Source organism: Odocoileus virginianus, unplaced genomic scaffold (assembly GCF_023699985.2).
Source record: "Odocoileus virginianus isolate 20LAN1187 ecotype Illinois unplaced genomic scaffold, Ovbor_1.2 Unplaced_Contig_19, whole genome shotgun sequence".
In the NCBI taxonomy this organism is placed as follows: Eukaryota; Metazoa; Chordata; class Mammalia; order Artiodactyla; family Cervidae; genus Odocoileus; species Odocoileus virginianus.
Genome location: NW_027224336.1, coordinates 819,574 through 847,485, shown reverse-complemented (window position 1 = coordinate 847,485; position 27,912 = coordinate 819,574). Strand labels below are relative to the sequence as shown.

Here is a 27,912-nt window from a genome sequence, read left to right as displayed (position 1 = left end):
GGAGACCCCACATGTCTCAAATAAGACACAGTGTAGCCAAATAAATAAAAATAAGATTTTAAAAAGTCTTGCAGCCGAGTTCATTAACTACAGTACCACATGAAACCGCCAGTCTTCTGCAGTCTGTGACCGTGAACAGAGCCTTCTCCTGCAGGACGACCTCATCCGGCGCCTCACTGCGTCCCTGACCTGGGCTGTCGCCACTGCCCCGCGTTCCGCCACACGAGCCGCAACGCCATGGTGTGTGACATGACCAAAAGTCGAATCTGGTCTAGGACAAAAATACGATTGAAGATGGTCCGGAAGTAAACCCAAAATGCAGAATAGTCTCAAGAAAAAGTTTTGAGTACAGGAGAAATAAGCATGATTGTATTGATTTAGGAGGCTGCCGGAAGTTGAGATGGATAAAGAGGAACTAAAGTTTGCTGACTGCATTTTCTAAAAGAAAATAAGCTGCTCCGTTGACCTCAGAAATGTATTTTTCAGCTTATCTAATGGCAGCCAGGGAGACACCAACCAACAGTTTTCTTTAAATGTGAAAAAAGCAAAAGTTCAGTGAACCAGAGAGTGGGGACTGTGTTCTAGGGGTGCCTATTGCTCTTACCTGCTTTATCTAAAATGGGGGTGCCAGGGCACTCAGGGCCGATGCACTGGACATCTCAGAGGTTTGGGATGGGGAGGGAGTTGGAGGGGGTTCGGGATGGGGACACATGTACACCCGTGTCTGATTCATGTCAATGTATGCCAAAACCCATAATATCGTATAGTAGATAGCCTCCAATTAAAATAAATGAATTTTTAAAAAAAACATAGATGCAAGTGATGAAAAAATTGATTTAAAAAAAATGTATTGAGGTGTGGTTGATTTACGTTTTATTAGATTCAGGTATGCAGCAAGGTGGTTCAGTTACGCACATACCTGTGTGTGTGTGTGCGCGCGCATGCGTGTCTGTATGCATGCGTGTCTGTGTGCGTGTGCGTGCGTGTGTGCGTGTGCGCATGTGCATGTGTGTGCGTGTGTGTGCGTGTGTGTGCATGTGTGTGTGCGCGCGTGTGTGTGTGCGTGTGTGTGCATGTGCGTGTGCGCGTGTGTGGGGGTGTGTGCGTCTGCGTCTGCGTGTGCGTGGGTGGGTGTGCGCGTGTGTGTGTGTGCATGTGTGTGTGCGTGTGTGTGCGTGTGCGTGTGTGTGCGTGTGTGTGTGCGTGTGTGTGTGTGCGCGTGTGTGTGCGCGTGTGTGTGTGTATCCAGGCTTCCCTGGGGCTCAGTGTGAGGGTCCCTGCTGGGCTGGGGATGTGCCTGGCACGCTGACCGTCCCAGGCGCAGGGAGCAGCTCTCACACGCTCCGCCTCTCTCCCCAGGCCATGTGGCTCATGCTGCAGAAGGACGTGCCTGAGGACTTCGTCATCGCCACGGGGGAGGTCCACAGCGTGCGGGAGTTCGTGGAGAAGTCGTTTCTGCACATCGGGAAGACCATTGTGTGAGTACACCCCACGGGCATCCGTCAGGCACGGCTGCCCTTCTGTCTGCCTGCGGTCTGCCTCTCCCTCTGCCCTTCTAGAGCAGGAAGCAGGCGCTTTGTCCTGCTGGCGGTCCCTGTCACATGCAGGTCACCAGCCAAGCTCAGTCTTTCGGAAGTTTATTTTATCTTTTTAATTTTTAAATATGTTTTTAAGCTCTTTAACTTTTAACTTCAAATTTTGTATCATGGTTTATACATGCTTTACTGGGATTTTACTGTCACTAATGCCTCTGAACAATTCAATGTGAAAACGTTATACAATCTCTGTTTGTAATACTTTCACTATATATTTTAAATTTTTGAAACCACAAAAATTTACAGGACAGTTTCAAATATATTACCAGCAAAATCCTTTTCTCTGAAGCACTGAGAGTGGGCTGCTGACCTGAGGCCCCATCCCCGTGGACCTCATCTGTTCTCCCCATGAACAGTGACGCTGTCGAACGTGGGCTCAGGGTGGCCAGGAGATCCCACTAGTACGTGAGCAGCGTCCAGTCCATGGATCTCACTGACATCCTTAGCTCAGCCAGCACTACCCCTTGTACCAGAACAATCCGCCCATTTCATCCACTTGTTGATTACACAAGTTTTGAAGTCAAATTTTTTTGGAAGATTTGGGGCAGTCCGTCACTATAGACGGAAGACTCTTTTCTGGTGACTGTCTTATTGAGGTAGGACATGTATAACATGCATGCATGCTTAGTCTCTCAGTCATGTCTGACTCTGGGACCCCATGGACTGTGGCCCCCCCAGGCTCCTCTGTTCATGGGATTCTCCAGGCAAGAACACTGGAGTGGGTAGCCATGCCCTTCTCCAGGGGATCTTCCCAACCCAGGGGTCGAACCCATGTCTCTTATGTCTCCTGCATTGGCAGGTGTGTTCTTTGCCACTAGCACCACCTGGGAAGCCCATAAATAGCATAAAGTTTACCATTCTCATCATTTGGGGGCATGCCAGTCAGCGGCATTAAGTACATTCACAGTTGATGCAACCAACAGCACCACCCACAGAACCCTTTCATCTCCCCAAGCTGAAACTGTCTCCATTAAACACTAGCTCCCCACCCGTCCCCCAGCCCCAGCAATGGAAATTCTGCTTTCGGTCTCTGAGTTGGATGACCTCTGAGTTCCTGCTAAACACGATGACCCCAGGGACCTCGTGTAAGTCGAACGGCACAGTTTCTTTCCTTCTGTGATGGGCTCAGCTCACTGAACTTGATGTCCTCAAGGCCCGTCCCTGTTGTAACTTGCGTCAGCATGTCACTCCTTTCTAAGGCTGAGGAATATTCCACTGTGCGGTTGGCCCACGTGTTGCTTACCTATCTGTTGTAACTGCTGGGTTGCTCCTCGTCAGCTATTGTGAGCTGTGCTGCTGTGAACACACGTATACAGTATCTGAGTCCCTGCTTTCAGTTCTTTGGGGGTAAAAGCCTAAAGAGTGGAATTTCTGGGTCTTATGGTAACTCTGTGTTTAACTTCTTGAGGATCTGCAAAACATTTTCCCAAGGTTCAGTTTTAAAATATAAGAAAGGACTTCTAACTATGATGGAGTAACAGAAATTAGGTTAAACCTCTACCTTGAAAAACTAGGAAACTGTATGAAATTTATAGAACAACTTTGGACAGCAGGCAGTGCAGGACCGTGGGCCCTGGTAGGAAAGGAACCAGCGAGGTGAGCCCTGCACTGACCCGGCCTCCTGGAGGCCTCCACCGGGGAGGGAGGAAGAGGCGCTCTACAGAGAAGACGGAGGTCGGAGCTCAGAGTCTGGGGCTGGGATGGTGTGGATGAGTTCTGGAAAGGTGTGCCCTACAAAGAAAAGGAGCTCCGGAAATGTGCGTCAGGATCCCCCTGAGTTCCTGCTAGACACGAGGAAACGCCACAGGCTTGGATAGGAAACTGCCTGGCGGTGGAACCGAAGGCTTCTCGGGGCGTTCCCGAGGCCGGGAGGCTCGTGAGCCGCAGCCGTCACCAGGCAGCCTCGGCTGTCACCCAGAAGGTCCAGGCTCGGAGGTGGGGTGCCCGGAGTGGGGCGACCCTGAGTAGAGGCCCCTCTAGGGCCAGGCCGGCAGAGCTGACGCACAGACTTCAAGGGCTCACAAGCCACTGAGCCTCCGACCACTGCGAAGCCTGCGCTCTTCAAAGGGAGACAGTGAAATCTAGACCCAGAAACAGACTTCTTTAGCGTTCAGCGTTCAACCAAAAATCAGCAGGGGTGTCACGAAGTGGGAAATGACCTAAAACCAAGGGAAAGATCCATCAACGGAAACAGACTGAGGAATTATAAAGGCAGTGGTATGAGCTCAGAAGGAAGGTTAAGTAGCCTTGACTTTAACTGTCAAGTATATTAAGAAACACATGGGTAGACTGAGGAGAGATGAAGAAATATATGTGTTTTTTTTAAGAGCCAAATGCAACCTTTAGAGATGAAAAATCAAGTATCTGAAATGAGATCTCACTGTTGGCATTGAGAACAGATTAGACACTGTGGGAGAAAAGCTAGTAAACCTGTACATATTGTGCTAGAAATAATTCAAAATGAAGCACAGGAAGGAAAAGACTGAAGGGAAAAAAACTGAGTTTGATTTGATTAACTTGTGAGACAAAATCAAACAATCTAACATGTATATAATCAGAGTCTTGGGGAAAAAGGGGAGACGGCACAGGACAAGAATTAAATAAAAGCCCCAAGTTTCCCAAATTACTGAAAATACATGCTAAAGAGAAAACTTTAAAAGTAGAATTATGTAGAGGGGAACAAAAGTAAGAAAGCTTTGTTATCAGAAACTATGCGAGGCAAGAAGGCCTTGTAGCAGCATCCTTAAATTGCAGGAAGAGACCTCAGCCTCGAGTTGTGTGCCCGTGGGAACCATCTCGGAAATGGAAGGGCGTTAAAGACTGCAGACAGGCGGAGGTTAGGCGGGTTTGCCCCCAGCAAACATTTAGATGGAGGGAAAACAGAAGAATGAAGAACAGGAGAAGCAGCCAAAATGTGGGGAAATAAAAGTTTTCTCCGTCATTTTAAAATTTCTTTGAAAAGTAACTGACTGTTGAAAGTACAAATAATAGCAGTGCATTGTGGTTTCTGATACATACATAAATAAACTGTGCAATAGCAGTAGCTCTGAGAGTGGGGACAGGATGGGAGCATTGCATCATTACATTGTTGTAAGATTCTGACACCAGATGGGAATTGGCATGAAATTATTTGAAGACAGACCGCAATTAGTTAAAGTATGTGCTGCACATTCTGGAGAAACTACTAAAACAAAACAAAATGAAAAATAGCCACAAGCCAATACTGGAGTCAAAACGCAATGCTAAAAGCTACTCATCTAAAAGAAGCTGGAAAAGAGGGAGTGAGAACAAATAGCAGATGGGGCTAACGGAAAACAAATACTAACTGTACTGATAATTACATCCATGTAAATGCCCAAATACTCTAATCAAGAGAGCGATAAAGTTGGACTTGATAAAAGAGCAATATGCTACTGACACGAGACGCATTTTGTATGTAAACACATAGATAGTCTAAGAGTAAAAAGATAAAAAAATAAAACATCCAAATACTACCCATAAAGAAACTGGAGTGGCTGTATTTATATCGGATGAAATAGACTTCATTTACTTAGAAGGAAGAAAGAGTCCTTTTGTATTTTAAAGGGGTTGATTCTTCATAAAGACATAATAATTTTAAACGTGTATACACTGAGTTATAGATACTTCAGAATACGGACAGAATTGATAGGAAAAAAGACAAACTTGATGTTTGCGCACTTCAGCACTCCTTCCTCTGTAGCCGCAGCACTAGTGGACAGAGAGTCTTTGCAGAGACAGAAGTAAACTTACTTGACCTAATGGCATTTCTAGAGCTTACCACCTGGCACACTTCTCGATAACTCACAGGTCAAAAGAAGAAATCACAAGGGAAATTAGAATATATTTTGAATTAAATGAAAATGAAAGCAGCATACCAAAATTTGTGGGGTCCTGCCAAAGCAGCGCTTAGAGAGAAGTGTGGCTGTGGACACCGATGTTAAGCGTAAGAAAGAGCCCAAACCAGCTATCCGAGCTTCCATCTTAAGAAGCTTGACAAAGAAGAGCACGTTAAACCCAGTGCAAGCAGAAGGAAGGAAACGACAAAGATAAAAATAGAGATAAATGAAGTAGAAAACAGGAAAATAATGGAGAAAATCATACAACCGAAACGTGGATAAACCTCTACCCAGGAAAAAAAGAGATGACAGGAATTACACATATTAGAAATAAAAGAGTCATCCTCTCCACAAGTCCTGCAGACACTGACAGAATCGGTAAGGAAATACTCTGAACAACTGTTGCCAATGACTTTTTCAAATTAGAGAAAATGGGCGAATTACATGAAAGACACAAACTGCCAAACCTGATTCAAAAAATCTATAAATTTTAGTAATTCTATGTGTATTTAAAAACCTGAATTTTTAACGTTTAAGGAAGAAAACATTCCCTTCCTTCCTAACACTCACTTAGAAGAGAGAACACTTCCTAACTCATTTGATGAGGCCAACATTACCCTGATGCTAAAAATAAAAATGTTACATGAAAAGAAAGATACTGACTAGTATTTCCAGTGAGCATAGAAACAAAAAATAGTAACAAGATATTAACAAATTTAAGTTATCCATATATAAAAAGCTGGTGCACCACGGCAGAGTGGGGTTTACTCTAGGAATGCAAGGTTGGTTTAACATTTGAAAATTAATGTAATTCACCATATTAAGAAAACAAAAGAGAAGCTGTATTTTTTTTCAATAGAGCAAGAAAAGACATTTGATAAAATTTAACAACTATTACTTTAAAAAATTAATTTCAACACACTAGAATTTGAAGGAAATTTCCTCAAGCTGATAAATAGTCTTTGAGAAAAACCGACAGTTAACATCATAGTTAATGTGGAGATACTGAATGCTTTTCTTCTAAAAGTGGGGCTCAGGGCAAGGTTGTCTGCTTTTATCAAACCATTTCAACATTATCCTGGATCTTAGCCACAAAAAAAAAGAAGAAAAAGAAAGGAAGATGTGTATCTATCTTATTCACAGATAACTTGATGGGGTACATAGGAAACGTAAGTAATCTACCCAAAAAGCCAGGAAAACTAGCAAGTGCATTTAGCAGTGGCACAGGATGCCAGGTCTATGCACAGAAGCCAATTGCATTTCTGTGTACTGCTATTCAGCAACCAGGAATTGAATTTTTTTTTAAGCACAATACCATTTATAGTAGAATCAGAAAAATGAAATAGAGATGAACTTAGTAAAGTACATGAAAGATTCGCACACTGGAATCTGAAAGACATCGATGGGAGAAATCAGAAATGCCCTAAGTGGGGAGGTGCTCCGAGTGCGTGGACTGCAGGACGTGGGCAACACAGTTCTCTTGGGCTCAGTCAGCAGATTCAGCACGGTTCTCCTGCTTTGGAGACGGGGCCTTGTGTTCAGCCTTCTGTCCCTGGTCCCCTGGGCTAACGCCTTTTTAAAAATACCTAGCACAGACCTGCACACGCTGAAACTTCTGTAGAGAGGAAATGCCTTAGAGAAGCGTCTGTGTCCAGTTAATCTGGAGAAGATTGAACATTACATCCCCTCCTAGAGAATCACCAGTAAAGAGTCTGTGTGACGTTGTTTAACCCGGTGCTTCTCAAGCTGACCCTGTATTAGAATCCTGCTTGAACAACGGAGCCGCGTGGCCTGCCAGCTGGGAGTGCCCTCTGTCCTTCGGAGCCCCACCGCGTCCTGCATCCCCATCCACAGAGGCGGCAGGAAAGCCCACTGTAGTCTCGCTAGAACCCATGGGAGATTTCAGGAGGGATCTTCACGTTGTTCCAGATGACAGACTAGGCTTCAGTGTTATTCAACATCGCCTTTGAGTGTCGCGTACGATTTTGGTGAAACCAAAACGTTTTCCCGAATCTCCCACGAAGAGAGCAGCTGTGAGGTGCCGATGGCCTAAGGCAGAGTGCCTCCCTGCGCCCCCAGCCGAGCCTCCTGCCCGGCGGGCACCTGAGCCCCGAGCCCGCGTGGGAACAGGATGCTGGCAGTGCGCGCTCTCAGCACGGCTGAACACAGAACTCCTTCTCAGGGCCAGATAATGAAATCAGGATGGCTCTCTGAACGCTGTCTGCCAGTCGCGTTCTACTGTTTGTTTTCTTTCCAATTTCCTTCTCGGGATCGTCTCCGGGCCCCTCGAGCAGCATTCCGATCTCAGCTGGAGCAGGCCAGAGAGTCGGGAGAGTCGGGACCGCTCCGGGCTGGCCCTGCTGCAGCTGGCCTTCTGACGAGCAGGCCGGGCCTCCTTGGGAATGGCTTCTGCACAGTCAGACGCCAGGCAGCGACGGGCAAGGAAAACAGTGAGCTGGAGCCAGGCCTGGCGGGCCCCTTCCCCGTCAACACTGGTGCCTCTCCCAGGACTCGGCGTGTTGTCTCGGCACGCTGTGCGCCTTGGCGTCAGGTGGGGGGCTCCACTGCCCACCCCCCGGGCCTGGCCCCCGCTCCACCGACCCCCCAGGTGGGCAGGCAGGCAGCGCTGGGCCTCACCCGAGAAGGGGTGAGGGCCTGCCTCCCAGGCACGGGCACAGGTGAAACCCATCGGCACGCAGGACGCACCGCAGCGGGCCCAGAGCATCGCGCACACTGCATGTTTGCTGTTCGTGAGGAAACTGTGTTGATAGAAAGTAACATTTGTCTACAGTGAATGCTAGGGACAAGCAAAGCATGAAACCAGTACCATCATGCAACTGATGCTACGTCTGGGGACTCTAAACAGTCGAGTCCCACCAACGCCACACACTCATGTGAGCAGAAGGAGCCTACGGGCTTGCTCAGCGGAGGGGCCTGCAGGGAAGGGGAGGACAGGTCCTCGCTCCGACCCCGGGGGGCTGTGGCTGTGATGAGAACGCCCCTCCTCTCCGGGAGTAACTCACCTTCTATCAGAGTTAGGACGCCTTTCCGCTGGTCTGTCTCCTGTGGATCACAAGTCCTCCAATGCTCACTGCTGAGAAGCACTTGGGGATCTAGTTAAAATGCAGATTTGGAATCGGTAGGTCTGGGCAGGGCCTGCGAGTCTAACAGGACCCCCTCGATGCCAGATGCGGGGGCTGCTGGCCCCTGGACCCCACTCTGAGCAGCAGAGCCTGAGAGGTCACGGAACCTCAGGCCCAAGGTGAACCCGACAAGTCACCCGCATCCAAGCCCTTGCCCCTTCTGACCGTGATCTTAGGTCACCTGTGACTTTGCCCTCCCTGCTCGAGGCCGAATCTGCTTGAGTCCTTTCTTAACCTTGCATCCTGCCCCACACAGTGGCAGACAGTTGGTAAATAAATCAACGTTTTCATGAGTCGGTAATGGAAAAGGAATTTTTGGAGGTGGAGAGTTCGGTTGTGTGTGTGTTCGTGTGTGTGGCTTGCAGGGTGGGGATGAGGGCAGATTGCTGTAAAATGAAAAAGCTGGACTTTCCAGGTTTTTCCATGAGAACTGCCATCCAGTGAGCGCCTGCCATGCCTGGTTCCTTTTCTCCTCTTTCTTTCTGCCCTCACGCCTCCAGGGATCACTTCAATCTAGTTGAACTGAATAGACATTGGACTGAGTTTATTATCTGATAAAAAAAGTTGCTCAGTCAGGTCTGACTCTTTGAAAACCCATGGACTGTAGCCTACCAGGCTCCCATGGGATTTTCAAGGCAAGAGTACTGGAGTGGGCTGCCATTTCCTTCTCCAGACGATCTTCCCCACCCAGGGATCGAACCCAGGTCTCCCGCAATATAGGCAGAGGCTTTACTGTCTGAGCCTCCAGGGAAGTCAATAAATTATTATCTGATAATTATTATCTGATAAATTGAGATAAAAGAAATTCTCTGGACAGCCCATTCCTGCCTGCAGTGACTTTGGATTGCTCTTGGCTAGACAGAGTTCTGAACAGCTGTAGGCATCCCGACTTGTTCTTTTCCCAAAAGGTAGGGAAGAGACTGACCAGGAACTGATGAGGGGTCTCCAAGGGGCAAGAGCCAGGGGGTCCAGAACCCTGGTCTTTACAGCGAGCAAGAGCCAGGCTTTGATGGAAGTCTCCTGGGAGCCCAAGAAGCATGTCGGTCGCTCTGAACTGATGGGGACTCGGTGTCACAGTTGTGTAGGAGTCAAGTTCTTCCAGCGACTTAATTTATATAGTAGTTCCCTTCCCTCAAATGGCAATCTGTCAAACACAGCCTTGGAAATTGGAGAAAGTCCAGGAGCTCATCTTTTGGGAAACACTTCACGTGCTTTCCTGTAATACTTTGTCTTTAAAACATTTGGCCCTTGGATCCCAAGAGAAGGTGAAGGTTTGTAAACCCAAGACTAGCGTCCTTGTTTGTAGCAGACTTTAGGTGATTATGCTTACAGATTGTAGCAAGAGGAGCAAAAATTCCATCCATAGAATCACCTTCTCTGTCAAAAGTTCCATAGAATCATCTTCTATGTAGTTATTTAATTCACGTGCATTTTCTTCCTTAACTACCAGACTTATATATTTGTTTTGCATGAAAACATTGTGCAGGAGACTAATTATATTCATTAGAGGAGATAAGAAATAGGAAGGCAAATGTGTTGGCGTTTTCATTTTAAATACAATGCTGGGAGCTGGAACATAAGTGAAAAAAAAAAAAAGCAAGAGGACATAAAAGAATATGCAGGCAAATGAGTCATCTGGATTATCTCCATGCCCTCCACTGCATTGTTAAAGAAGATAGTGCACCTTTCAAGAAAATTATCCATATTTTTTTGTAATTGGCAAATGTATCATGGGTCCCTTGTGTCAGGATTTAGTTTTTAAATGTCCTTTTAATTCAGAGTCCATCTTGCTTTAAATAAACCTCCAAGGTTCTTATTAGAGTGAATAGGATAGAAAACATGAATACCCTTCACTCTACTGGAGGCAATTTCATATTGTTTTTTCTAACAATAAGTACACTTTTTGTTTATACTTTCTTGTGGAGTAAAGTATGATGTTTTATTGACATTGTATTAAACTCCAAAAATTATCTTTTTCAATGTGTGAAGTATTCATGCTAATAAAACCAAGCCATACACATAATCCAGGTAGGAGCAGTGCTCCTCGTGTGTGTGTGTGTGTGTGTGTGTGTGTGTGTGTAAGTATGGGTCTGTCTGTGTGTGTGTAAGTATGGGTCTGTGTGTGTGTGTATCTGTGTGTCTTTGTGTGTATATGTGTATCTAAGTGAATGAGTGAATGTATGAGAGTGTATATATGTGTCGTCTGTGTGTATATATATATCTATGTGCCTGTTTGTGTATATGTGTATCTGTGTGTGCATATGTGTATCTATGTGTGTGTGCATGTGTGAGAGTGTGTACGTGCCTGTGTGTGTGTCTCTGTGTCTGTGAGTGTCTCTGTGTGTCTGTGTGTGTCTCTGTGTGTCTGTGTGCATGTGTGCGTGGGTGTGTGTGCATGTGTGTGCATGTGTGAGTGTGTACATGCCTGTGTCTCTGTGTCTGTGTGTGTCTGTGTGCATGTGTGCGTGGGTGTGTGTGCGTGTGTGTGCGTGCGTGTGTGTGCGTGTGTGCGTGGGTGTGTGTGCATGTGTGAGAGTGTGTACGTGCCTGTGTGTTTACACATGTGCATTTGGAGGAGGCTGTGTTCTCGGGGTTGTTGTCAGCGTTGGGTTTTGCTGCTCGCTTCCTCGTCACCTTATTACTTATTAGGTAATAAGTAATGTGAAAAGGAAGCGCTTTTCTCTTGCACTTGAAGTGATGCATAAACCAGACAGGCCAATACTTGTCTTGACTAATTTTCTGTCATTAATCTTGTTAAATTTTGAGAAGAGAGTTGTAGGAATAGCCTGCAACCATGTGAAAACCACCGTGTGCTGCTGGGGTGGGGGGCAGTGTTTCGCCAATGGAAATATTTATCATAGTTTGCGGTATCATATCTATATTTTCAGTCAAAACAACAAGTGCAAACCTTATTATACATTTAAAAAGAAACTCATTTCTAAACGCCTCCTGGCTGAGATAACAAGCCTTTTGTGTTCCTGCACGTTCTTCCCCTAATTAGGGATTGTTTCTTGGGGCGGGGGATGGGGGCAGTGGGATAGGGTTGGTTTGTGAGGCTTCTGGCCCCTGGGCTCGGATAACACAGAGGGGACTGTAGGGAGATGGGGTCGGGGCGGAGGTGGGGGCGGGGGCCAGAAGCAGGCTTGTGTCCTGCGGCCGGGTGTCAGGGCCCCAGGAGGGAGCCCGGGTCCCGTGGCCGGGTGTCAGGGCCCCAGCAGTGAGCCCAGGTCCCTTGGCCGGGTGTCAGGGCCCCAGGAGCAAGCCCAGGTCCCGTGGCCGGGTGTCAGGGCCCCAGGAGGGATTGAAGTGATGTCGGCAGGGCGGTTGGAGTCACAGCAGGAGACGGGGCTGGGAACTCTGAGGAAGAGGGCCCCACGTGGGTGGAGAGGCCTGAGAACTGGCGCAGAGGCCACTCAGTCACCCAGGCTGGGACCAGCCTGGCCGCCCCGGGCACAGCTAGAGGCGCAGGCTCCACCTCCCTATCACCGCCCGTCCGCGGGGTCTCAGCTCAGAGACCCACCCGGGGCCCTGCCCCACTGTGGCCACATCTGCCGGGTGCCCGCCTGGTTCTCTGACCCCGCCGCTCTCATGCTGTCCGGCGTGGCTGCCAGGCTAGAGGCCCGCCCAGGTCCTTCCTCCTTTGAGGCTAGAGAAGCCCCAGCCACAGTCTCTGGGGGCGGACAGGCCGCCCCAGCTGAGTTCGCTGCGAGCAATGTGGGTGGATGAGAGCCATGTGAAGACCGCGCAGGTGCCCGAGGCCCACATCAAGGCCTCCGTGGGTCTGAGTGTCCCTCTGCTCTCAGCACGTGCTGAAGGGGCTGTCCCTGGTCTCTCTTTTGATCTCTTGAGCCACCTCATTAGGCCTCGTTAGGCTGGACCACACAGGCTCTGTCCACTGAGCTAATCATCCCCATCAGACATCCTGCTGAGAAAGCTGACAGAGGACAGTTTGAAAGGAGAGCTTCTCTGTTTAATAGTTTCCAGTGAGACTCTCGAGTGTCCTGTGGATGCAAGGAGATCCAACCAGTCCATCCCAAAGGAGATCAGTCCTGGGTGTTCATTGGAAGGACGGATGCTAAAGCTGAAACTCCAATACTCTGACCACCTGATGCGAAGAACTGACTCATTGGAAAAGACCCTGATGCTGGGAAAGATTGAAGGCAGGAGAAGGGGACGACAGAGGATGAGCTGGTTGGATGGCATCACCGACTAAATGGACATGAGTTTGGGTAAACTCCAGGAGTTGGTGATGGACAGGGAGGCCTGGTGTGCTGCAGTCCATGGGGTCGCAAAGAGTCAGACACGACTGAGCGACTGAACTGAACTGAATGATGCTAGTGATGAAGGATGCAGAGGAGATGCTGACAAGGCCCCCCTGCCCCCAGGATGCAGCGTCCCCGTCGGAGGATGCCAGCAGTGGAGGGAGGGGAAGGAGGGAGGGGAAGGAGGGGAAGCCGCTCGCTCTCCCCTCCCGTCCCCCGGTGGCCTCACTGTCCACTCGGCCCCATACGCCCCCCCGCCCCGTGCAGGCCGCAGACCATGAGCCTGGGTGCTGCTCCCGCCCTGGTGTGGAGCCCCAGGGATGAGTCCCACGGCAGCCTTCTTCCGGAGCCCGGGCACTAGGGTTAAAGTTTAGCTCTTGTGTTGTGGTTGGTTACTGGTTCACACGGCGTGGCAGCTGCAGCCGCACTCAGCGGCAGTGACCCTGGCTGAGGGACGGAGGGGGAGACTCTGCGAGGGGCCTGGGAGCCCCCTTCACGCCCCGAAGGCCCCGGCGCCGCCCACATTTGGGACGGACCCTCCTGTGGGCCTGGGGCTCCAGTTGCCGCCTCCTTGTGCACAAACCACCGTCCCTGCCTCCTCTGCCGTCAGCCCCTTCCCACAGCATCGCGGCTGTCCCAGCGCTCCCGCTGAGGAGGCCCCTCCTCCCGTGCCGGCTCGCAGAGGGCACAGGGCTCAGCTCTCCTCGCCCCGGGGTCCCCGCCGACCCGCCCTCCGCTCCGTCCGGCCGCTCGCTGTCCTCGCCCCCGGGAGCCCAGCCGGCCTGGGCCGCCCGGGGGCCCACCTCCGCCCTGCCCGTGTCTGCCGCTCCTCCTGGGAGTCCTCTGGCCGCGTCACTGGCGTTTCCCTCCGCGCGACTCCACCCGTGCTCCGATCTCCGGTCCGCGATGTTCCCCTCAAGGCTTCTCTCCTGGCCTGTTGCTCAGGACGAGGCTCCGTCCCTTGCACCCCGCATCCCGCCCTGCACGCCCCCATCCCTCAGAGCCGTGACAGACACCCGTCGCAGCATCAGGACGGACCCCGTGTGCCCTCCAGGGGCCGTGGACCTCTCCCGTCGGTACCGGTGGCCCCCGCTGGTCGTGGACCGGCAGTAGCGTTTTCTCTGCGATTACTCCGTTCTCTGTGCATCCGTCACGCGCCCGCCCGGTCAGCCCTGATGGTGCCCTGGGCTCTCCCTGGGCGGGTCGCCTGGAGCAGCCCGTCTGCAGCCTCCTCACCTGATCCCGCCTGGACAGGTGGACGCTTGGCAGCCCCTGTTTTCCGACATCTTTTTAAAAACTCGTGGTTTGGTTTCCTGAGAACAGTGCACCTGAAAACATGTCTCTTCCATCCTCAGCATGAATAAGGGGCCGATGTTCACTTCTTGGTTGGAAGACATTGCCTACAGGGCCCCAGGGGCCACCCTGCCCTGTCCCTGAACCCACCCCCGTCCCGTGCCCTGAAACCCCATGCCGTGGGCCGCCAGTCCCACCTGGGTGCTCAGTGGGGCCCTTTCTATCTGGAAACATCTGTTCTTATGCTCTGATCCGTTTTCTTCATTTATTTGAAGACCATTCTTCCCTTCACTCTTTCTGGAAATCCTATTATACTGACCTCTTGAGGCCATCTTCTGATTTTATCTTCCTCTTTCATATCTTTATCTTTTTGCTCTACTTTCTGAGAAATTACCTCAATTTTGTCTTCAAAATCTTCTCTTGAATTCTTCTGAATTTTTTCCAATTACTACATCTTTTGTTTTCAAATTACCCTTTTTGTTATATAGTATCTTATTTTTGTCTCCTCGGCAGCTTACGCAGTGAAGACCCCGCCCGCGCGGCGCCTGTGAACTGTCTCTGGGGGTGGTGTTCTGTTTTCACTCCTTGTCCCTGTTTGTCCTGTTTCCTCCCAGTTGCAGTGTTCCAGTTTGTCTGTTGTGATCTCTGTCTTCATTTCTGTGATTTTCCTCACATGTGTCTGGTGAGCCTTAGTGTTTGGCTCATATTTGAAAGTGGGGGGCCTAAAAGCTGGTTGGGTTTTCTAGGACCTAGAGCTCGGGGGCTCTTGGTCACTGTGGGGGCTCAGAGGGGCTGTTTGCTTGGAGAATGGAGCCCAGAGGGCGTCGCTAGCCTCCCCCCAGAAGGGTCCAGCCTGACCCCCACCCCGCTCCTAGGAAGAGGCTACCCTGATGTCTGCGGCCCCCGGAAGGGGCCAGCCTGACCCCAGCCTCCCCCCCAAAAGGGGCCAGCCTGACCCCAGCCCCCGGGGGCTGAGGGCGCCCAGCACTCAGGTACAGCCCACCTACCTGCTCTCCGCATGGGGGCCCCGCCTCGGGGGTGCAGGGCCGTCCCTCCTGCCAGCGTCACAGGGACGCTGAGGCTGCTGCCCGGTAATGCGGGCCCCGGGGGGGCCTGGGCCCCAGCCTGCTTCTGGGGGAACTGAGCCCCTCTGCCCTGAACACCCGGGGCTGCCCGGCTCCACCTGCCCACCGCCCGCTCGCAAGCCTGTTTTGGGGGCTCCTCCCCTGTCCTTCACGCTTGTCCATCTGCTCGTCATGGCCCAGAACGCGGGTCCTTGCTTCTCTCCCACAGTCCGGCCCTTGTAGGCTGACCCATGTCTGCAGGTGGGTTGGGAAGCAGGAGAAGAGGGTGCAGCCAGCCTCATGTGCAGAGCCGCTGCTTCTCCCAGGCTGCCCAGGTCCTCTGCCAGGGCCTCCTGGCCCCGCCCTGCTCCAGCAGCGCTTCCTGAAGGGACCCCTGTAGGTTCTGGGGGTCCCTGCTCGCTTCACGCCCCTTGCTCCTCAGAGGGGCTCCTGGGAGGGGAGATGTGGACGGCCCTTCGTCTCACCGTACGCGCTCAGTTCTGTTCTCAATGCTGTCTCGGGCTCTCAGAACTCCTTAGGAGTCAGCAGTTGACCTCACCGTTGAAGCCACGGGATCCCACGCGGTGAGCCCATCTCGGCGAGCGGGCTGTGCTCATGCAGCCGGCGGGACCCTCGCCCCCGCAGCCGCGCAGAGTCACCTGCCACCTGTTGGCAGGCCCACCCGTGCCTCTCTCGTGTGCTGTTGCAGCCCACGGCTTCCTGGCCTTTGGCCGCAGCTGCTGCCTGCTGCCCGCTGCAGATCAGAAAGTGGCTTCTGTGGCTCCGTTCTGCTCTGAGCCCTTCGCTTGCTGACATCGCAGAGGTGGCCGTGGCCGCAGACGCCCCTGCAGGCCAGCCAGCAGCGTGGTGCAAACAAGGCCCCCGTGTGGGCAGCTCACCCTGCAGGCGCCCGAAGCGTCCATTTGGTTCTGCCAGGCGGGCCCTTCCCCAGCTGCTCCCACTTCAGCTGCTGTGACAAGTACCGGTGCTGGCCCAGGACTACAGCGCAGCCCAGCCAGCCCGGGACGTTGGGGAAGGTCGCCCTGAGCCCACTGTCGGCCTGCCGGTGTGCACGGGACCGGATACCCACTGTCGACCCGCTGGTGTGGACGGAACCAGATGCCCTCCCGGGGCTGAGGGTGAGCATGTGTCCCTGACTCATCCTCAGGACCCGGCGGACGACTAGTCTGCAGGCCAGACCCCAGCGAGAACTCCTTTTCTCCAAGGATGTTTCTACTGTTCTAAAGGGTAGTTAAAAAAAAAATTAAAAAAAGATGGTATTGGGAAAGAGAAGAAGGAAGAAGAACATGTAACAGAGCCTGAGGTGATGGCAACGCCTGAGACAGTCTGTTTCTAGCTCTGTAGAAACAGTCCTCCAGCCCCTGGTCCAGGCATGCGGAGGGCGGTGTCGTGTGTGTCCGTGTTCTGCGTGAGCGTGGCCCGTCGCAGGTTACATGCGGGTGAGCACATGCTTCTGAACCCCCGGCTCCATGAAGATGCGTCAGGAAGGCATGTGAGCTTGCTTCTCTTTGCAAGTATGAAATGTGAACAAAAATGAAACTAAAAGATGCTCGTGAGAAGCAACTATCCACAGGGAGGATCCACTGGAACAGCTGCTCTAGAGTTACATAGGTGATCTTGGGAATCGTGACTTCACCAGATACCCTCCCTTGCTGTGGATGCTGGCCGAGGTTTGGTCTTCATCCCTCTGAGAGCACAGGGCTTCCCATCTCTCCGCATCTTTAGTCTGTATCTAACGCATGTCCAGGTTGAGTGTTCCAAAAGCTTAGCTCTGAGCCTTCCAGGTAAGTCTAGGCAAGGGTAAGAAAATAAACCAAATAAGTAAATAGTCAAACACCCTTTCTTGAGTCAATTAATTAGTATAAGATTCATAGAAAATGCCAGTTGAACACATATTATCATTCAACATAATCTGCTGTAACTCTCTGTGCATTGGGGGACATCTTTCACGTGTGCCTTTAGTCCGTGGGCAGGCCCAGCGTACTCACAAACTGATTATTTCTCCAACGATGAAATATGACCCATGTGCTGTCAGAAAGTGATTTAAAGACAGAACCTCCGGATGATCGATCAGAAATAAAGCTTGTGATGCCAGTTTATATCTCTGATACCCGACCTTTGTCCAGAATACAACTGCGGTCAACATTTGATGTCCATCTTCAACGACACCTGTAAAACACGTGGTGGGGCCAGTGTGATACTCTGCTCGTCCCGTCAACCCCTCCCCGTGACTGGTCGGGGGCACAGGACTGTCCTGTAATAGGACTCTTCACCCGCCGATAGAGCAAGCTAGGTCTGAGGTCAGATACTGGACTCACGTATTTTCCTTCTTTGCCAGAAAGTTTCATTTGTGAAAATAGTTAAAATTGTATAGTATGTTTTTGTTGTTTGAGTATTGGTTTGTGGAAACGCAGAAGTCATCTCTAAGCCAGAATCTTCATTTCTGTAAAAGTAAGAATGTAAAATCGAACTCCAGCGAGAAGCCAATGTTGAAACATATGCACTCGCTTCCTGGACTTGTGACAGTGGGGGCTGTGCCTGGGACCCTGAAGGGTGGGCGACTGTGGGTGTTTACGGGGGAAGGCTGAGTCCAGACAGCTTTGCAGCTGAGCAAGAGGAGGAGGAGAGGCTGGCAGACCCTTTCTCAGCAAGAAGTGACCGAATCATTATATATTTTTTGGAGGTTTAATCACCTGGGATTTGTCACTGGGGCCCATGGCTGCCTAGGTACAGCAAGGGGACTGGTGTGTAATACCGGGATGATGTGAGAGGTTAATTATGACATGAAACTTGTTCCAAATCGGAGCACACTAAAATTACAATAAATACACCTAAAACTCAAAAAAAAACCAAAAAACAAAAAAAGGAGAGACAGAAGAGATTACTTCATAGTAATTGACGTTATCAAGAATAGTCTAAAGAAGCACAAAGTCTTTGAGATCCCTGAAAATTGCCGAATTCCTTATTCTGGCTAATCTGTTCATTTCTGAGGTCTCACTTCTGACTGCATTGTGATTTTCTTTAAAAAGGCAGGGGGAAGCCCTGACTTTTGAAATGGATCTGGGAAGGCCCTAAGACCATGGGTTAGCGTTGGCCTGTGCTCCCGAGTTCATGCACTCCCGTGCTCCGCTGGGCAAAGCCCGGCCATCCGGCAGCCTGGCCAGCTGCTCCCAAGCAATTAGGTGCTGATGACTGAGTCTTTATCTCCTTTCCAGGTGGGAAGGAAAGAATGAAAACGAAGTGGGCAGATGTAAGGAGACTGGCAAAATTCACGTGACTGTGGATCTCAAGTACTACCGGCCCACCGAAGTGGTAAGACTTTTGGCGCACCACCTGCGTCTTCACTGGCCACTTTTGGGAGATCGTCCCTGGGCGCCGTGGCCAGGCTGCCCAGACTCGCACTGGGCAGTCTGCAGCTTTCAGCGTCTTACCCAAACCAGAGCCCTGGGAGGCTAATTTGGGGTGCCATTCTTGGCACAAGATGCACTGCTGTATAAAGGAGAGCAGGGGTAGCTCATACCCGGGGAAGTTTGGTTTCAGAAATGGAGACTTGGATCAAAGGCAGACCCGTTGAGGTTAGGCCTGCTTGATGGCTGAGTCCTAGAACCTGCAGGATGTCTGCCTTCCCAGGGCCCCGTGACCTGCAGGGTCTGGAGGTCACAATGCACATGCACCTGCACACGTTCACACACACACTCACATGTGCTCTCACACACACTCATATATGCACACACACTCATGTGTACTCACACACACTCATATATTCACACAGACTCACATGTGCTCTCACACACACTCATATATGCACACACACTCATGTGTACTCACACACACTCATATATTCACACAGACTCACATGTGCTCTCACACACACTCATATATGCACACACACTCATGTGTACTCTCACACACACTCATATATTCACACAGACTCACATGCTCTCACACACACTCATATATGCACACACACTCACATGCTCTCACACACACTCATATGCACACACACGTGTGTGCTCACATACACTCATACATTCACACACACACGTGTACTCACACACACTCATATGCACACACACTCACATGCTCTCACACACACTCATATATGCACACACATGCACACACTCACATATGCATGCACTCATGTGCCCTCATATACACACAGCCAATGTACTCAGAGTCACATACACATGTACACTCATACTCACATGAACACACGCACACAGCCACATGTATTCATGCTGACACATACACACACACGCTCAGGGCACTCATATACACGTACACACACTCACATACACACACACCTGAGCTGTGTGAGTCTGCACACTTTCTGAGCCTCTCAGCTCAAGTATGGTCCTGGGTGTGAAGCCTTTTCTGGCCAGTGTACTAACCACCACTGAACTTCCAACTTTTTCTCTTGGATCTACATCATACACTATACATACCGTATTATAGCATGTATAATAACTTAATATACTCCTTTCTGTACATGTTTTTCTCCAAACTGTGAACTCTTTGAGGAGGACTCTCTTACTGTCTCAGACGATAACAAACTCGGCATAATGAGTACTGGTTGATGGGTGGATAGGTGGCTAATGCATGGATTTCTAAATGCAAAGGTTCCTGTATGGAGAAATAACCTAGAGGCGTCCAAGCGCCGCATCCCCCTTTCCTTCCTTTGTAAGAACTCCTGACTTGGTGTTGTCACTTAAACTCGGGCCACCTTCACTCTGGTGACGAAGCTCAGTGTTTTAAAGGGATGGACCTAGGGGTGATAGAAAGCAGCCTCTTGAGAGAGAAGTGTTCAAATGTGGTGGTTCCCGAACGAAATGTGTGTTAACTGTGAACATGTTACCCTGGAACCTGCTCGACCTGTGTTTTGAATCAAATTCCTGTCTGCCGTGCCACCTTTCTGAGGTCAGGAAAACCCCGCAAAGGAAGATTGAAAGTGAACGTGTCACCGGTAATCACCCGTCAGACGGTCTTGTTTCAGACAAAGGAGAGGCGTCGTTTCACGCTCCCGTCCGCACGGGCGGGAGAGCAAGGAGAGGAAGTGTGCAGGGCTGTCCGGTCAGGCGGGGCGGTCTCTGACACCCGGCGAACAATGGCGCGCTGTGCCGCCGGGGTGGGTGTGCCGGCAGAGGATGTGCAGGCCGGGAGGGGTCCGGGCAGTCCTGCTGACGCGGCAGGAGCACTGCCCTGGAGCCCACACCCTCCGCCCGCCAGGGCCCAGAGGCGCCGCAGGCTGTCGTATTTCTGGAACCTAAGTGGTCAGCCTTGTGTCCGAGCGTGTGACAAGAGTGGGAGTGGACGGGGCCAGCCCTCCACCTCTGTGACCCCGTCACCCCGGGGCCTTCCTTCCGAAGCCAGGAGGCCATTACCAGCAGCTTGTCTGTCACCCTCACCTGGGGACCCTGGGGGATGGTGGGGATGCGGCATGAGAGAGCAGAGGAGCCTGGGGCTCACGAGTCGGTTTCTGAAGCCCCCATGGGCCATCTTTCCTGCCGAGGTGCCGTGTCGGTCTGTCCTTCTCTTCCCGCGGATGCCGTGGTGGTACCTGCTCTGCAAGTCCGTCCTCAGACGGCGTCTGAGCCTGAGGGCACCGCCTGGCTCCATGGGCTCCTCTCGCCCGTCTGTCCCCCCGGCCTCTTTACTGCTGTGGCAGCTTGCCCTCCCCGCCCCGCTCAGGGCTCCATGGGGCATGTGCAGTGAGGCTCAACTTTTCACCTCATTCCTCAGCACGGCAGCTTTCCCAAACTGCGCGGTCTGACAGGCTGAGGCAGAGCTGCCCGGGGTGCTGTTCCTCCGGGTGAAAGGGGCCCAGGCCCAGAGCCGCCGGCGCGTGCTCGCACTTGGGTCTGGGCCCTGAGCAGCAGCGGGGGGAGTCGCGGGGACGAGGCCTGAGAAGCTCTGGGCGTGGGGGCCATGGAGCCCCTGGGGCCGCGACCTGCCCTCGTCTGCAGTCAGGACCCTCTTCGAGGGCCGCAGGCTCCTCCCCACCCCGCCCCCGGGTTCTGGAAAAGCTCCTTCCCGGCCACTTTTGTCCTGTGTGTTCAGCACCTCACGCGCCCCGGAGCCAACCACAGAACTAGATCATCTGAGCGTCCGGTGCTTCCAGAGCGATTGCCAGGGGAAAATGCCAGACAGAGAACTCAGAGGCAGGCTGTAAGGACATGGCGGGCCCCAGAGCGCCAGTGTCCGAAAGCACGACTAGCGAGAGGCGCAGGTTTGTGTTGTTCTGTGACTGAGATTCAGACCAAGGAGGGCTGTTCACCCAGCAGAGGCCGGCGAGAGCCCCAGGGAGCCCGACAGCCGTTCTGCGTGGAGAGAACTCCCGGCTGAGGACCTTTCCCCTCGTCGGGCTCACCATGGCGGGCTCCTTGGTCCTGCTCCCGCTCTGCGTGCAAGTCCTGAAAGTGTGTGTCTGAGCTCCAGACGCTGGCGTCCACCTAGAGCTGAGCGGAGGCCTGTTCTGGGTCTCTCGGTGGATGCCTCTGGGCTTCCGCTGAATGTTTAGTTGTTTGGCTCGGGTGGAGAACTTGCTTCTGTACACTGGGCTTCACATTTCCCAGCGTTAGTGTGAAGACTGGGCCCCCTCCTCTGCGTGTCTCCCTGGGCGCACGCTCCGTGGAGCCCTGGTGACGGGCGTCCGAGCCGAGCCGGGAGGAAGCAGGGCTGTGCTGGAGGCCAGGCGGCCTGAGCTCAGAGGCTGTCCATCACGGACGGGCGACCTCAAACCTGTTACTCCTCAGGGCCTCCGTCTGCCTGTCTTTAAAAATGGGGTTAACTGTTGAACTTCTTTCAGAGAATTGTTGTAGAAGTAATAATCAGTTCTACAAACTGCTCACTAGAACAGTGACACGCAGTAAAACACCCAGCATTGATGCCATTATTGTTAGTTATTCATTCTTTCAGCAAATATTTGCCAAACCCTGTGTTAGACCCTAAGAACCGAGCACGGACGACACACACACCCTGTCCCCGCGGGGAGTGTAGGTGGGAAGAACAAGTCAGTTACTCAAGTCAACTGCCTTTCGAAAGACTGACATCGCTGGTGAATTGTGCGTATTAACTGCTAACAAGTCAGTGATGTGATAAAATCAAGGCTTCTAGCAAACGTTTTGCTATGTACTTTGATTTCTTTATTCTTGTTTTATCTTGATTTTTATCCTTTCTGACCCTGCTGAAAATTCAATAGCAATTCAGGGATATGGAATTATCAGGTAAATATGAGAAAATTAACATTAATTTATTACTTAATTTAAAATAATAACAAACGTTTTCTTTTTGTCTGAAAAAAAAATTTTTTTTGGAAAATTTTTAACTTGGGAAATTCACAAAGATTGGATTAAGAAGTATTCATCCCAGCGTGGCAGTTGTTAATCACACCAAGTGGTCAATTCACTTAAAAAAAGAAAAGCTAAGATTTTCTTTTTTTCAGTGAAACAAACTAACCAAAAAATGCCTTTTTTTCCCTGCAGAACACTTTAAGAAATGTCACGGGAAACGCATTCACAGACCAAATTTGAAAGCACCTATTTTTCATGAAAAATTATGTTTAAACTCCACTGATGATGGAGCCGAGTTTTCCTTCCTGCCCTGTTTGTCTCTAACATGGACTTTTCTTGATGTGGTATTTCCAACATCCTCCCCTGTGACTGGCTTTTTCTTTCTTTACCTAGATACATTATGTTTATTCCCATTCTTTATAGATATTAGAAAAAAGCCCTGAGTTAAAATCTAGATCTGGGAAAGCAGTAACTTCAAAGAAGGCAAAGCCGGTTAAAACCACACCTTCCTTCAGCAGAAACATGTGGGCTGTTTCTAATCAAATTACCACACGCTTGTCGAGTTGTCCCCTCTGCAAACTTTTCCTAATATTTTTCTGTAAATGATGTTAAGTTAAATGGCCCATAATTGCTTGTTCTATCTCGTAGCCCTGTTTAGAATAATGCAGGGTAACACTTTCCAGACCTCAGGAATCTGATCTGTCATCAGAGGACTTGTACAAATACCAGTTAGACCTTCGCCCAGCACCACCCCGGTCCGCGGCGGGGGTCTTAAAAAGGCCCCTCTTCCCCGAGGCCGTGCTCCCCACCCCGGCAGGAAGCCAGACCCTCCATTCCCTGTGGCTCCGTCTTCCCCAGCCCCCCTGGAGGCCCCCTATTGCTCAGTCCTGGTCCTCTGACCCCCAGGGCCCTCGTCCCCCACTGCCGCCCTCCTGCCCTTTGTGGGGGAAAAGGAAGCTGGCCAGGCAGACGAAGGGCGAGCCCCCTCTCTGCCGGGACCAGGAGAGGAGTGGCTGGGCTCCCGGCTCAGCGTCCCTGCAGGCCCCACGTCTGCCCTCTCATCACCGGTGGGTGCAGTGGCGTGGATGCTGTCAGCAGAGCCTCGCTTCGGACAGAGCTTCCTCTTTGTAATTACTCCCTGACCTTCTCACCGCTCGTGTTTATAAGGAGTTTATGTCTCGAAACCACTGGTTACGCTCTTAATCCTCCCTCCCAGGCTCCTCCTGCTAAGCTTTGTGTCTCTCCTCAACCCTGCTGCCCCTCCGGCCCTCTCCTTCCGGGGGCGAACCCGCGAGGGCAGTGCACCTGGCTGTCTGCACTCGAGTCTCAGCTGCACCGTGGCCTGGCCTCCTCCCTGCCGGGCCCCCGGGCAGGGGACACTCCTCCCAAAGCCTGAGCTCCTCCCTGGCTGCCCACCCCTCAAGAGTGTTTGTATCTAATGAAATGATAGTTGTGTCCCGACCACAACGCCCCCGACTTCCTCCTGTTGCTCCTTGAAGGGTTCATGATTAGATGTGGATCAGAATGGTGCCATTCCGCTTTGGGGGGAAGAAGGTACAGATTTTAGAGGAACCCCTATTGGTGCAACAAATGGTGCAACCTGCGTTAGGAACGCTGGTCTGCGCGTTTCCTAATGCATGACAGGTTTCCTGCTTAAGTCAGAAGTGCTCCGCCTCCTAAACCTGGTGTAAGAACGCCTAAGCGAAGAAACAGGTCAGCATTCAGCCGCTGAGAGGCTCTGCCGCTTAGTGTTCGTTACAGGGATCCCTTAGCGCACTCGCCACATCCACACCTTCAGCTTCTCAGAAGACGTGTCAGCACATATAAAGTAGACTGTCTCCATCCGACTGCGGCCTTAGAGGAGTAATCCTGAAGCAACGTTCACTAAATTCCTGCCATGGAAACAAATCCTCACAGCCCACGAGAAACATGCAGGCAGATGAAGCAGGGTCCTCGGCCGTAGACAAGGGGACGGTGTGGAGGCTGTGGGCCAGTCTGGAGCAGGGCAGCGAGGCGCTCGCTGGACTGGGAGGTGGCGGCCGGACGGCGGCAGGTGCCGGGACGTTGCAGACAGAGATCGAGGGGCCAGGGTGGCAGGACGGTGCTGTAGGACAGGCGGCACGTGAGGGCGCCGGTGCAGGAGGGAGCCGTCACCCCATCGCGATCCCCCGAGGACCCAGGCACTCCGTTCGCAGGGGACGTGCAGGGCGCTGAGCTCTGGCACAGTTTCGGAGCCTCGAGCTGGCGCTGGGCCTGGGGGCCTGGTGTGGACCGTGGCAGTCGGGTTTGGGGCCTGATGTGCACGAACATTGGGGGGCGTTTAGGGGAGGGGGTTGTGAACAGGAGCTGGTCCCCCACAGGAGGACCCGCATCTGTGGGTGCAGGAGGTCAGTCTCAGAAACCTGGCTGACGAAGCTGGTTAAGAACCACACGTGAAACGTTTGTGTCCAAGGTTCAGGAGGCCGGACTCCTCAGAGGGATAAAGGGCTGACGCCAAAGAGCTGACGCGAGCTGGCAGGTGGTGCCGCCATCCCAGTCCAGGCAGACTGAATTTCAGGGATGAGCAGAGACCTACTTTCAAACTGATGTGCCCGGAAGGCGGGATGCAGAGCATTTAGTTCCTGAGGATGAAAGGCTCGCCTAAGTATAAGGTGCTTTGCACCGCGTGTTATCGCTTTTATTACTGTCATCATGGTTAATTATCACCGTCAGCATCGTCGTGGACGCCCGTGGAATCATTAGTTATCAGAGGCCAATCTCAAAGGCTTCTTTGAGCCGTTGGCTCCTGAGGTTTCCTGTAGTGTGTGCCTGCTTCTGTTCCCCGACGGCTTTGGGCAGCAATGGCCACATGCTCCTTCACAGCCAGCACTGCGTCGGGACCGACAGTCCCGGGAAAGATGAAGAGCTGAGTCCCTCCTCTGATCCTGCTCTTCTCTGTGCCAGGCCCTGGGGCCCAGCGCATTCCAGGGCCAACCCTGGAACTGCCGCCTTGCCAGTGGGCTGGAAGTCAGCTGCCACGGGAGACGCTGGGCGGCCGTCCACCGCCTTCCCAGCACCCGCCCCGGCCCCTCCCGCAGAAACAGGCCTCTGCGCACGTCCCCGCGCCGGACGCCGCTTCCCGGCCTGGAGTCTGCATGGGTCCTTGTGCTGCTGCGGCAGACGGGGTGCCGCGCACGTTGCTCCCTGTGGCTCCAGGCTCAGAAGCCTGCGTGAGTTTCAGGAACTAAGATCCCGGCACTGGCAGAGCTGTGCTCCTTCCAGGGGCTTAGGGTCTGGGAGTTCTACTGGAAGAAAATACTGAGTCGATCATGTTGAGCCATTGCTGGGTCACAGCGTTTTCTGTTGTTTGGAAAACACATTGTTACTCACTTTGAGGAGAAAGAAGACATGAAGATTCCAGTTAGCTGTCAGTTGAAAGTTTGATAATGCCCACCCTCGAAAACACCGCGAACACAGATGTGGGCCCCCGTGGGCGAGGTCAGCTTGCATGTATGGTGTTTGTGAGGGACTGCAGGCAGGGGCCGGGAGCAGTGGGGTGACTGTGGCTTTAAAAAGAGGCCCAGAGGGCGTCCCGGAGCAAGGACCACTTCCCCCCCAGGGCCCTTCCCAGACCCCCGTGGCGAGTGCCCACCCCAGCCAGGCAGAGCTCAGCCCTCCTCCCCGCACGCCTCGCCCTCTTCTCCCGGCGCTTGGACTCTCTTCTGTCCTGTTCCTGCTGTCGTGAGCCTCAAAACCTTGTCATCCTTTAGCCCCACTGAGTCCCTTTTCCTCTGAGACCACCAGCCTCCCCTTTGACAGGTGTCATCTGACCTCTGGCCCGTCACTGTGGGGTGACCCCTTGCAGAATCTTCCTCTCCATGACCGATCTTGATGAAAATTCCAGTCAGATGCATTGGACTAGGCTTTGGATAGACTCTAAAACAGGTTTCCAAACCACAGTTTTCATTAATGTCACATTTCCCAGGTGAAGAGGAGTGGCCTGATTGAAGATGGCTCTTTTGCTAAAAATGTTAACTTGCAGTGACAGAGTGAAAAAACCAGAATTCTAATGACTCATGGATCAGATGAACAGGGAGATGAAAAGAGAGGGAGAACGTGGATCAGAAAGAACAGCTGTGATTTCCTGTGAGGTCCTTGTGCCAGTGTCACCCCCCGAGGTGAGAAAGGAGCCGTTTTCACCCAGTCGGGCTCATCTGCGGACGTGGCGTGCTTGTCCGGGAGTGTGGGCCTGCCCTGGCTCCTCGGTGGACAGAGTGTGCATGTCCATGGACGTGGAGCCGGCCCTGGCTTGTCCACGGACGTGTGGTTTGCGCGTCCATGGACAAGGAGCTGGTCCTCGGGTTGGTGGCTGTGACTCGCTCTCTTTGTGAATCAGCCCCTCCCAGCTGCCCTGCAGGCGAAGTGGGTGCTTCCACTTTGGCCTCGTGTCCGCCCCCGCTGCTCAGGGAGGCCTAGGGAAGAGACATGAGCAGACAGCCCAGAGTGGGCAGTGAGAGCCTGGCCCCATCACCACGCGGGCCTGGCCGCCCCCCGCCGACCCCAAGGGAGTGAGGATGGCTCCCACTGGAGTCTGTCTGTGAGACCAGGGTGCTCATCCCATCGGGACATCAGGGGCCAAGGCCGCGGTTCTCATTGTGGATTTCTTTAATGTATTTATCAAAAGGCCGTCACTTTCATGTCTGGCTAAACATGAAGCAAAGCTTCTGCCTGTCCATTGAGAGTGTCCACTGCGGTCACCTTTCTTCCCATCCAGCCATCTCACATCCAAGCCTGGGTCCTAAGAAGCCTCATGTTCATAGCTTTATTGCTCTGGAATAAACAGAGATCCTGGGCTTCCCAGGTGACTCAGTGGTGAAGAATCCACCTGCCAATACAGGAGATGCAGGAGACTTGGGTTTGATCCCTGGGTCAGGAAGATGCCCTGGAGGAGGAAATGGCAAGCCACTCCAGTATTCTTGCCTGGAGAATCCCAGGGACAGAGGAGCCTGGCGGGCTGCAGTCCGTGGGGTCGCAAAGAGTCAGACATGACTGAGCGTCTGCGCACACACACAGACCCCGTGGCGGTGGCTTTCAGCAGAAACACCTTTGCACACCTGCTCAGGTTGGTGTCAGCCTTCTGACTCAGTTGCTCGTCTCCTCAGTTAAGTAATATTTAGGTGATTCTGCCCCCAACCTCTGCTGAAATCCAAACAGAACCACCCACTACTTACTGGAAACACTCTCCTTTCCTTGTCTGCGTTTTTCATGATATTGCTCTCTCTCTTTTTTTAAGTAACTCAACCTCTTTTCTGTCTTCCTTCCTCATCTTTATAATTTTTCCAGGCAGCTGGACTTCATTTTTGATCCCCTTATGCTTGGTGGTCTGTATCTCAGACCCTACAGTGATAG

At 52.0% G+C, this 27,912-nt stretch overlaps 1 protein-coding gene across 3 annotated transcripts in view; it reads left to right on the top strand.

The window, feature by feature from the left end:
• GMDS (GDP-mannose 4,6-dehydratase) overlaps window positions 1–27,912 on the top strand; it is a 472,279-nt gene that overhangs the window by 353,239 nt on the left and 91,128 nt on the right. For 2 of the 3 annotated variants that reach the window (XM_070464165.1, XM_070464164.1), the window contains exons 8-9: window positions 1,360–1,478; window positions 18,451–18,547. In XM_070464165.1, the coding sequence (XP_070320266.1) occupies window positions 1,360–1,478; window positions 18,451–18,547 (216 nt within the window). The remainder of the gene's footprint in view (window positions 1–1,359; window positions 1,479–18,450; window positions 18,548–27,912) is intronic. The other variant, XM_070464166.1, reaches the window with a different exon arrangement.